This window comes from Panthera leo, chromosome B2 (genome assembly GCF_018350215.1).
Source record: "Panthera leo isolate Ple1 chromosome B2, P.leo_Ple1_pat1.1, whole genome shotgun sequence".
Classification (NCBI taxonomy): Eukaryota; Metazoa; Chordata; class Mammalia; order Carnivora; family Felidae; genus Panthera; species Panthera leo.
The window spans coordinates 51,513,429-51,525,675 of NC_056683.1; the positions used below are offsets into that span (position 1 = coordinate 51,513,429).

The following is a 12,247-nucleotide window of genomic DNA, read 5'->3' on the forward strand; positions in this document are numbered from 1 at the left end:
AACAACAAAAATTTGTACCAAAATGGCACCCATCCCAATTTTCTCATGATCTTGTCATTCTTATTAGTTTATCGAGGTAACATAATTGAAATGATAATGGATTATCATTTTATCCAATGGTGGATTAATTTCCCTAGCCTATTATTCTATGAGGGTATCATTATGATTTTTGTTCATCACTGTAATTTCTAGTACTTAGTTCAGTGCCTATCACCTAGCAGGCAGCCAGTAATATGTTGGGAAAAGGAATGAACTGATTAGCCACAACCATGCTAGAGAATTTTATATTGATATAAATTTATACCATGTATAAATAAGGTGAATTATGCTCTGTAGTTTTTAGATATTGTATAAGATTTATATAAGTATGGATTAGTTTATGAATGGTTTCCCAAGTGGTTAACATAGACACCAGTTTAAAAACCAAGGATTCAATTCATTCCAATATATCATATTAATATGGATGAATTTCCAGTTAATATTTCTATAAGTTTTTCTGATTTCCTCAGTTTAGTTTCACTCATTTCAAAAGTTATATATTTATCCATGACTGTACATGAGGTACAGGAGATAGAAATGTAACTGAGATGTGATTCTTGCCCTCAAGGAGTTATACTTGAAAGATTCCTTAATGAAAAATTCATAAGTATATAGAACATGAAAGGAACAACGAACTAGAAAAGAACAAGGAACTAGAAAAGTCTTTGAATTTGATAAGACGATTGAGCAATACCACAACTGGATAAAAATTATGACCAAAATTATGACCCTGTTGACTTTGCTGGTATGCATGATATATTAAGGACATTGGCCTTAATTTTAAATTATGTGAAGCTCTGGTGACTAGGATTAAAAAAAAAGGCTATGTAACTTATTAAAAATGTCATATGCCCTTTGAATATTAATCACTATTCTGTTTGAAACAGGTGTGGCAGCTGACCGAATAGCAATTCAGTCCAAAGGTCGATACACAGCTAATCTATCCCCTCAGAATTTGATCTCTTGCTGTCCCAAGAACCGTCACGGATGCAATAGTGGAAGCATCGATAGGGCTTGGTGGTTCCTGAGAAAACGTGGGTAAATAGCTGCCCAACATATGTTTGTAGTATTCTTCTGAGTTCTGTTTGGAGTTAAAAGAAGGAAACAAATGAATGTTAAGATTTTACCAAAAAACATATGTGCTACAGCTATATAAATGCCTGTATTACATTTAAATATACACTGTATTTGGTGTCTACTAAGATTATAAGCTATTGGAAGCCATTATGTGAAGAATGTATATATTTCCTGGCCAAATGAATAGAAGGATTCAAGGAAGCATTGTCTCCTGGTTGCTCTGAGCCAAATGGCTTTACTGAGTCCCCATGGGAATAGAGTAGTTGATATTGCTCATACCTCTGCCGAGTCTTCATTTACCCAGGTAGATGGATAATGCCAGGGAAAAATTAGATTAAGAACGAAATGAATAAAATTAGTAATTTATCGTTGGGTTACCATCCCATTTAATGAGGAAAGGCAGGTTGTTTTTTATGTATCTCATGTAATCTGATACCTGCTGCACAAGGGCTAATCTACTTAAAACCCAAGTTATCAAGGTAAGGACACTGCAGCTGATAACGAGTAGTGTACATATGTATTGCTCACCTGTATTTGTATCATCCACTGAGTGCTCTCGGTTTGCTCTAGACCAGTCAGGTAGTATGAAAGTGTGGGTGTCAGATATTGATGGGTGGCAATAAATTTCTTTAAAAATTTTTCATGCATGTTGCTTAATAAGGTGGTGCTTCGAATGGACAACTTGGACTGATACCTTTTGGTACAGTGGTGCTTGATTGGCTTCTGTTTTACACTGTGGCAAAAATTAACACCCTTTAGAAGCTTCCAAACATAAATGAACTTTGAGACCAAACTAAATCTTACTGTATTGGTCTGCTTAGGTTACCATAACAAAATACCATAGACTGGGAAGCTTGAACAACAACCATTTATTTCTCACAGTTCTGGAGGCTGAGAAGTCCAAGATCAAGATATTAACTTATCTAGTCGTGGTGAGAAAACCTCTTCCTAACTTGCCTTTTTGCGTCTTCAAATGGCAGAAAGAGAGCACCAATATCTCTTCCTCTTCTTATAAGGGCACTAAATCCAGTGTCAGGGCACCACCTCATTGCTTCATTTAAAGCTAGTTATCTCCCAAAGGCCCCCTCCAAATACCGTCACCTTAGAATTAGGGCTTTAACACATGAATTGGGGGTGACACAATTCAATCCATGGCACTTATTATCCCAAAGTAATACATATTATGCAAGAATTTTTTAAGCGTTCTTTAACAGCTTTACTTTCATCATGTTCCTTGCTCACATTCTCTTACTCTGTTGAACACTACTGAATTTTTTTGAAGCAATCATATTTGATACTTCTATGGCTAATTCAAGCTAAATATGTATAAAAGCAATTTTATTATTTTCCTTATGATCTTCTTCTATATTCAATAAATTACATAGCTTTGGTATCAAATAATTTTTGCTTTTTACTATGTTCAATTTCAAAATCAGAAATAAAAATTATTTTCTTTATCTTTTGTACAATGTATGCATCTGATAACTTTCTACTTAGTATATAGTATTTCTCCCAAAATGAACCACATAAACATAATTTAGATCTTATGAGAAGGTGTTTATAACTTCATAAAAATGTAAAAGCAAAAACAGAAATAAAACAGCTTTAACTCTGAAACTTACATAATTCATCAAAATACCCCATCTCAACATAATAAAATCCTTGGTTTTTTTCATATTAAGTTTGGCTCTTCTACATTATAACTAAATATTCAGAATGAAGAAGCCTTTCCTGTATGAATATTACCATAGATTTTATTGACAGTCACTTTTCATTTTCAGGAAATTCTATACCATAGATAAATTATTTATTAAAGTAGGTTGAAACAAGACTTTTAAAATTGTAATGAAGAAAAATGAGGGAGCAGGGAAGAGTGTAATATATTGAACTGGTGTATTAGATTTAATCAACCCATTGAAAGTTACACATGTAACTTAGGAAACTTCTGGAAAATTTATAAATATTTAATTAAGTAAACTTGTGCATAGATTCGATATTAGGGCATTTTCCTAAGTATTACTTTCACTTCTTTGCTTATTCCTCATAGACTGGTATCCCATGCATGCTATCCACTTTTCAAGAACCAAAATGCTACCAATCATGGTTGTGCCATGGCGAGTAGGTCTGATGGGCGGGGAAAACGGCATGCCACAAAGCCATGTCCCAACAACATTGAGAAATCAAACAGGATCTACCAATGTTCTCCCCCATACAGAGTCTCTTCCAATGTAAGTCTAAATGGCAAGAATTAACAATGGTTAACTTTCTCAAAAATATATAGCTCTGCTGTTATTAAAACTATTTAAAAACTATTATATTCTAAAATGATGCTATGTTTCGAGGGATAATTTTTTATATTCTTAAAGTGTCCATTAAAGACTCTCAGATTTCTGATCTTTGTAATATTAGCAGCATGAATGATTATATGATATATATTTCCATACTTGACAAATAAGAGCTAAATCATACCTTTTTTTCAGTGACTTTTTTGTGGCAGTAGCTCATTGTATCAATCCTTTGCCTTACTCCACAAAATGATTGAAGTAGGTACAGCCAAAATGGGAACATGACTCCCTTAGATTCTAGTTTTTCATGTTGAAAGCCTGGACAAATTTAACTCCATCATATCAGTCTTACCCAGACTTGCTCACTTTCAGAATATCTGAACCTTCAGTGGCTTCTAGTTACTTGCAGAATAAGTTTGGTATTCTTTTTTTTTTTTTTTTAAGACAAAGTTTATTTATTTATTTATTTTGAGAGAGAGAGAAAGTGAGAGTGGGAGAGGTGCCGAGAGAGAATCCCAAGCAGGCTCCTGCACCATCAGCGCAGAGCCTGACGAGGGGCTAGATATCATGAACCGTCAGATATGACCTGAGATGAAATCAAGAGTCGGATCCTTACCTGTCTGAGCCATTCAGGCGACCCTACGGTTCGGTATTCTTATAATGGCATATAGGTCTTCCATGATTCGGTTCTGACCGAATCCTTTACACACTCTGTCCTGCCAGCATCCACCCCTACACCTGCTCCTAATGCTCTTGATAAATAGGATTACTGTCCACTCCATAAATACATCATGCTCTCTCATGCTTCCTTCTTAGCCACACGATCATACCTCCCAAGTGGGTATTCCACGTGTTTCCATCTGGTAAAAGCCCACACATGTGTCAAGACCCAGGTCAAAACTTCATCTTCTCTGTGAACTTTTCTTAACTCCTACATAACATTAATTTCCCTTTTCATTTGCACCCCTAGAAACTTTGTGCTTATCTCTGTAATGTAACTTATTATATCATAATGCAATTAGTTGTGCTATTCTCCATCTACTCCACCAAAATGTAAATCCCTTGAGGACAAGTAAAGGGTCAATATTTGTTTCTGTTCCAGTTTTTGGTATATACTCTGTGACCAATGTGCATATATGAATGAATTAAAGAGTAAATGAATGACCTGCGTTCTTACTAGGTGCTGCATTACACAGCACTTAGTAACAACGTAGAAATATTTATATACTAACCTACACTGAGGTACCTCACTAAACAATCACCTGAGGTTGTTCCTGTGATCAAAATAATGGATAAACTGATAAAACATGGTTTTAATTAATTATTTCTTATTTGTGACCACAAAAATTATTATTTCAAATAACAATTAAAAATTAGTATTGGTGAAAATATTATTGGTAAAAGTCAGTAAAACACATGGGTGCATCTTGTCTTTAGCAACTTGATCAAAGTGGTATTTCACATGTGAGTATTTCAAGCCATGATTAAGAGTAAATTATAAGTGGTTAAGGCACACTGGATTGTAGAATTCTTAAATTGATTACATAATATCTAACATTATACACCAAATAGTAGGTTTAGTATGCTCTGATAACAATAATGATGTTCAATGATGTTTCTCCTTCTAGGAAACTGAGATAATGAAAGAAATCATGCAAAATGGACCAGTTCAAGGTAAGCTTGGATGAGATATGGTTGTGTCTTATTTCTTTCTTTAATAAACAGCATTACATTTTATTTCATGCAAAAGGAGCTAAATAAAAGAAATTTTTTACTTTTAGAGTGTTCATAAAGTTTCAACAGTTCTGAGATCAGTGCAATTATAGGATATATGCTCACCAAATGACTTCATTATTTGCCATTTCATTTTAAGAAGATAGACACATTCATAAATTGAATTTCTAAATACTAGTGGCACATTTGATGAAAGTCTGCTAAGTCTTTCCAAAAGGGATCATGGACCAAACAGGCAAACAGGCAGTCAAACATGAAATGCTTAGTGGCAGAGCTCACTTAATTATTCAGTCATATTTAAGTATTAAGTATTAGAAATTTTCCCATCTTCATGTTAAAGGGGTTAGGTAATGGATTGGAAAAAAAAATTAAGAATTAGCAGTAGAAAAAAATATAAATACTTTCCTTTTTCTATAAAGTCAAAAGAAATCAAAGAAGCCAGTGTGCTTTTGTGTTTTATAACATGCCTTCTGTTTTGATCAATTTTGTAAATGTGTTAGGGATAGTAAATTAACAGTAAATAAGAAAATAATACCCTGACTTTATATTGACTTTGATTTTTAAGATATCATCTCCGAGACATAGTTCCTCTGCTTATCTATTTCATTTTGCATCACTGCAATGGATGAAGATAAGTTTATAGAGCATGTTCCCTGTGCTAAACATTGCCTGGAAAAGCATGGAAGGACAAACCTAGCGAGGCCTAAAATGGAATTTCAGGTTGTGAACACATGAAGGGCCCAAAATGTATTATCAGTGCAGTGGAATGAATCAAATAAATTTAAATTAACCAAAGTTAAATTAAAACATTTGATATATACTTAAGGAATTATTGGCCAGCACCTGCTTTTGTTTTCCTGAATGCTGACCTAATTAGTATTGGTTCAACATCTAGCAGGAACCATGGGTTTCAAAGTTATTTTGGAAGAATTATTACTGATCATTATCACCACTTAACATTTATTGGGAAGCCAGAGCTTCCACTAAACATGTCCTGAATTTAAGTCGAAAAATCCTGAGACCTTACACAAAACGTGAAACGAATGAAGAGAATTGTTTTTCCTTGTAATTATGTAACTTTTATTGACTGTTATAAGAGTGGGAGATTCATGTATGATTTACATGCATGCTTCATTAAGGTGAGTTCTTGTGACAAATTTAAAAGGAGCACAGGCATTAGAACTCAAGGCTGAATACAAAATTCCACCTTTGACCTTTGCTCCTTAAATGATTTGGGGCAAGTTATTTAAGCTCTCTTTATCTTCAGATCATTGTAGTAATGTTTCCAGTTTCTCTCTCTTTTAATCAGTCAGAAGAAATTTGGAGCATAATTCTTTAAAATTGAGAACACCTTAGGTTTGTTTTTTAAGGCTCAAGTACGTCAATGTTCATGAATTTCACATATGAATCAAAAATGATCAAAAGTAAGAATCAAAAATAAAAATCTGAAAACAGTGAAGTTGAAATCCAAATTATTCCACAGTCATTCAACAAATGTTTGTCAAGACCCTTCCTCCTGCCAGCCTGAGTCAGGAGCGGAAGATAGAGCTGAATCAATGTGGACTCCTTCCTGCCCTCATACCTTGTTATAATTCTGTGTGCTAAAGTTGGCTGCAGTTTTCCCAAAGTGGAATTGCACTACAGTAACATACAGTCATATCTTTATGGGTTCATCAAGTCTGAAGGAAGGAGCCACCCTCAAGTTGATCATGATCTCTCACCCATGCTACTTCGCTTGGCACTCTTTTTTTTAGCAGTGAAGTGTATATTTTATTCATGGTGCTTAGGCAGAGTTGAGAAGAGCTGAAGGGGTCAATGGTTCTCTAGAAGGGAAAAACCCCTGGCAGTATCTTCACATTTAGATAAATGCTGGTTGACTCATCTTGCTGTACATGCAACATGTTGCCTCATTTTCTCCTCTCTCACTACAAAAGAATGTAAAACGCAATAGAATGCTGAATAAATAATACTGTGTGCAGCCCTCTAAAATCTATAGAATTGCAAGTAATTTTAGGTGCTGAAAAGAGAACTAAAGAAGATCTGCATTAAGTACAGTTACATAAATTCTTAAAATCCTATGGGAAAGTATTTTAAAGCAGATAAAAAAGAGTTAACTGCTTTTGAGAATATTTAAACAGCATCAGGAAAGGTATGAAACATTAAAAAAAGAAATAAAAGGTGGAACATTAAAAAGTTATATTTGACTTTGGAGTTAAAGTTTCATTTTAGGATCTATCAAATGCCTGTGACCTTAGTTTTTATTTTATTTAAAAAGCATGTCAAACTAATATAGACAAGCATTGTGCACTTATCAACATATACTTATCTAGTCCCAACTAAAAATATTTTCAGTGCATGTCTTCTAAAACTTTAACGCCTTCACCCTAAATTATCCTAGCCATTCAACAAAGCAGCGCGTGATACAGAAAAGAAGTAATCTAAGCGAGGGAATGAAGGAGAGCTTTATCAAGTATAAGCTCTTACTTTCTAAAAAAATACAACAGTGGCTTAGCTCTTCAGAGCCGGGAGGATGAAATCTTGTCAGAGCATTCTTTTGCCAAGGGTTTGCTTTTTATTCAAACTCACCAAGGAAAGGTTTGTATTTACTTGCAGGGATTAAGGACAATTACTTTAAGCCCTGTTTGCTGGGTTCACCCTTCACTGCCAGCTTAATTGGAGTTTTAAGAGGCTCCTGGTGAAGCCCCAAGTTCATGGAGAAACAGCAATCACTAGCCAAGTGTAGGGGGGCTTTCCTGCAAGGGTCTCAATTCCTGGTAATAGTGCTTCTGTCAATTAGGAATAGATGGTGTTTTAAAGGTAGAATGTGTACTTAAGTAATATTCTAAATAGCTAAAAGCTGTTTTTATAAGAGAACCAAAAAAAAAAAAATACTGCAGCAATTAAACTAAGTACGAAAGAAAATTAGGCTGAATTGCAAAGTTTCTTCTTTAGACTCTCATGGCAATTGAACCACTGATTGTTCTGTGAGAATTTTAGAGGTTTTTAAAGAGAATTGTGTCAAACTGTTGCATTTATTTTGTTGGGTTTTATTTTAGCCATAATGCAAGTCCATGAGGATTTCTTCCACTATAAGACAGGGATATATAGACATATTACCAAAAAAGCAAATGAAGAATCAGGAAAATATCGAAAGCTTCAGACACATGCCGTCAAACTCACTGGGTAAGACAATTCCTTAAAAATCTTCATTTAATGCTTTTGGAAAATGAAACTGAAAATAAGTGTATATAGTGCATACAGGTACCAGAATTCACCTTGGTATGAGAGGTTTCCATACAAATTAAAAATTATCCAAACCTTGGCACTATTTACTTGTTATTTTAAAGTCCAATTAAGGGGTCACTCAGGTGGTAAAGATGACCATTTCCTGTCTCTCACTTGTGAGCGTGTTCTAAAGATCTGTTTTAAGGGCAAGGAAAATATATTATTGGAATGAATTCTGTATATGGCATAAGCAAAGGAAGGGTACAAATCCAAAGTATATTAGAATTTGGGGAGATGGTTTTAGATGGAATTACAAATGCTAACGATTAAACAGAAAGAATAGGGTCACCTTTAATTCAGTACAAAATTATTTTTTAAGTTAATTTACTTATTTTGAGAGAGAGAGAGAGAGAGAGAGAGAGAGAGAGAGAGAGAAGGAAAGAGAGCGTGGAGGAGGGGAAGAGAGAAAGGGAGACAGAGAGAATCTCAATCAGGCTCTGCACTGTCAGTGCAGAACCCCCACATGGGGCTCAAACTTGCAAACTGTGAGATCATGGCCCAATCAAGAGTTGAATGCTTGACCCACTGAGCCACCCAGGCACCCCCAAAATTATTTTTTATATTTATGTGAGAATTGTAGAAATTACACTCACCAGTTTGAGAGTAAAATATATTCATCTCCACCAGGGCAAGAAATAACTTCAAAATTTGGTTGCGTTTCAAGAGTAAGTAATTTCACAAATGGACCCTAGTCAAAAGGAGAGTGTGGTCATCTGAGGCCACTTTCCCCAGTGTCTTCTCCAACTCATTCTGACTCTGCCCCATCTTTAAGCTCTTTCTCCTAATGTCTCACTCCAATTCAAATGAAATACTACAGGAAAGGTTTTTGTGTCTTTTTCTTTCATTTCCATCCAAACCCTCACGTTTCTCATTTTGCCATCATAGTAAATGACTTTATTCCTGTTGAACATGTTCTTCCTCTCTAAATTTGTTTAAGCTTGCACAAAAACAACCTGAGCTACAACCAAATCACCACCTCCTTCTTACTGATCTTTCAAATATTCCGAGTCAACTCTAAGGACTGTAGACAAGTTATCTTCTGTGATGTCCCTTTGTCATCTCTCCTTCATTTTAAATACTCTTATATTTCAATTACAAAATTACCATATTTCTTTGAATCTAAGCTACTACTAATTTTATGACTTGTCTTGATTTCCGGGATGTGAAAATATGTGTATATTAGAATTGAAATATATGGCATTTCATGTTAATATAGGATATTGAGAAACTACAGTTGGGGGAAAATGTAACGATAATTTCACCATCCAGAGGTAACTTTTCTTGAGAGTTTGGAATATTTTTATGTTCCTCCTAGTTGTGTGTATATGTATATGTATATGTGTACACACACACACACACACACACACACATACACAGAGGGAGAGAGGTGGCTAGATAATTAAATGTCTATCAGAAGAAAATGAGATAGGGAAGTTCTTAAAATTTTATGACAAATGAAACATTGCTAGAGTATTCATTAGCAACATATATGAATGCATTTCTCAGTATCCCTTTAAATCCTGGCTGTTTTGCTTTTCCATTTTAATAGATTATTCTGTATAGTTTTGGTCACTCAACACTGCTCCTCTTTTGAGGGTAAGATAGTTTCTGATTACCCTACATTTTAGGTTATATGGAACAGGGTGTTTGCCTTAATTTTTTTCAAAAGTATCACTTAAAAAATAGGGGCAACTGGGTGGCTCAGTTGGTTGAACATCGGACTTTGGCTCAGGTCATGATCTCACGGTTGGTAAATTTGAGCCCCGCATTGGACTCTGCTGTCAGCATGGAGCCCACTCTGGATCCTCTGTCCCCTCTCTCTGCACCTCCCCCAATTGTGCTCTCTCTCTCAAAGATAAACATTAAAAAAAGGTAAAATACAGGGGCTTCTGGGTGTTTTAGTTGGCTCTCTAAAATAAAATTTTTAAAAAATGCATACATGCTCATTAAATTATTATACAGTATATATATGATAAAAAATGTATTACCTAAAAAGAAGACAGTAAAAAAAAATCCTCCCAAATTAGATTAATCTCACTATTAACGTTTGGTGAGGAGCATGTCAAGTAATTCTCTGTTTCTCTCTGTGTTGATGAAAAGAGAGACAAACAAAAATAGACAATATAGGATAATGACACTTAAAAATACTAATATTCAGGGGCCTGGGTGCCTGGGTGGATCAGTTGGTTGGGCATCAGACTTTGGCTCAGGTCATGATCTCACAGCTCATGAGTTCAAGCCGCGCTTCAGATTCTGTGTCTCTCTACCTCTTCCCTGCTCATGCTCTGTCTCTGTCTCAAAAATAAATAAACATTAAAAAATTAAAAATACTAATATTCAGGTTACTTTTACTTGAATTTAATGAAATGAGACTTTTTGGTACTTCAACACAAGAAATGCTAGTTCCTAAAAGAACCATTTACACTTAAGAAAAAATATATGTTAAGAGAATTACAGATGGGAGCAATAATTCATTTTTAATTACACATTTCAATTTAGGATTATATCTGTTATTAACAAAATGAGGAAATTCTTCATTTTTTTTTTTTTTGAGAGAGATAGAGAGAGAGAGAGAGAGAGCGCCTGGGGGAAAGGGGCAGAGGGGGGGAGAGAAGGAGAGAATCCTAAGCAGGCTCCATGTTTAGTACAGAGCCTGCCATAGGGTTCAATCTCATGAACCGTGAGATCGTGATGTGAGCCAAAATCAAAAGTTGGACGTCTAACCGACTAAGCCACCCAGACACCCAGGAAATTTATCATTCTTATACTTCTCCCCATCTCTCTTGCTCTCGTACATCTTATATTTATTAGTAGTCTTATTATTTTTACATATTACAGGATTATAGAATTTACATTCTGCTCTGAAATCATACTATTAATGGTTGTTTAAACTTTGTTGTATGTTAATAGAATCAATGATAAACACATATTTTTTATGATGGCTTTTCTGTCCTTGAATTTAATTTGTATCAGGTATTTTGTTATTTAATACTACCAGACAATCATATTCTGGATTCCTGTTCTGTCTATTGCCCCTCCCTTCGGTTGATTATCTCAAAACTTTTCCTTTTTTCTTGAATTCCCAATTCCTACATCCTTGTGTTCTTAGCCCATAACCCTGAATTCTATTTCACCAAAAAGATTAAAGCAATCCGAGAACAACCCCCAGTATCACAGATACCACACACCCGCATAGCTTTCCTTCCACTCTTTCTTCCCACTTCTTACATAGATAATGCTCCTACCTCAATCCCTCTTGCTGTATTGTAGACCCCAGCCCCTCTCCACTATTCAACAATATGCAGAAGCAATTTTCCCTTTTTTTCTCTCCAGTCCAGATCTCTTTCCTGAACTCCAGATTCATACATTCCATGGTCTACTTGACACCCCCACCTAGATTCCTAATAAATGATTCAAATTCAGCCCTTCCAATACTGAACTCCCAATCTTTCCCTTTCTACTTTCTGAACAGTATCTATCATCTATCGTCATCTGTCATCTACTGATGACAATGACATCTTTCCATATGCTCTGGCTGGAAATTTTGGAACCCTTGAAATTATCTTTTATTCCTTTCCTTGCAACTCACTTCAAATTTCAGAAACTCTGTTGGCTCTTCCAACTTACATCTAGAACCCAACCAATTTTCATTGTCTGAACTACCCCCACCCTTGCCTGAACCACCATTACTCATTATCTTATACATGGGTCTTCCTGCACTTACCTTTGCCCTCAATAGTCTATTCTCAACAGAGAAATGTTCCTTTTAGAACATTAGATCTTGTCACTCCATTTCTCAAAACTCTGTAATTTTCTCAGTTCCCACA

The 12,247-nt window shown here is 35.1% G+C and overlaps 1 protein-coding gene across 1 annotated transcript in view; it reads left to right on the forward strand.

The window, feature by feature from the left end:
- The window catches only part of TINAG (tubulointerstitial nephritis antigen), an 83,267-nt gene that overhangs the window by 33,449 nt on the left and 37,571 nt on the right, over window positions 1–12,247 (forward strand). Inside the window, exons 6-9 of the mRNA XM_042937322.1 lie at window positions 927–1,077; window positions 3,164–3,344; window positions 5,030–5,075; window positions 8,192–8,318. Coding sequence (XP_042793256.1) covers window positions 927–1,077; window positions 3,164–3,344; window positions 5,030–5,075; window positions 8,192–8,318 — 505 coding nt within the window. The remainder of the gene's footprint in view (window positions 1–926; window positions 1,078–3,163; window positions 3,345–5,029; window positions 5,076–8,191; window positions 8,319–12,247) is intronic.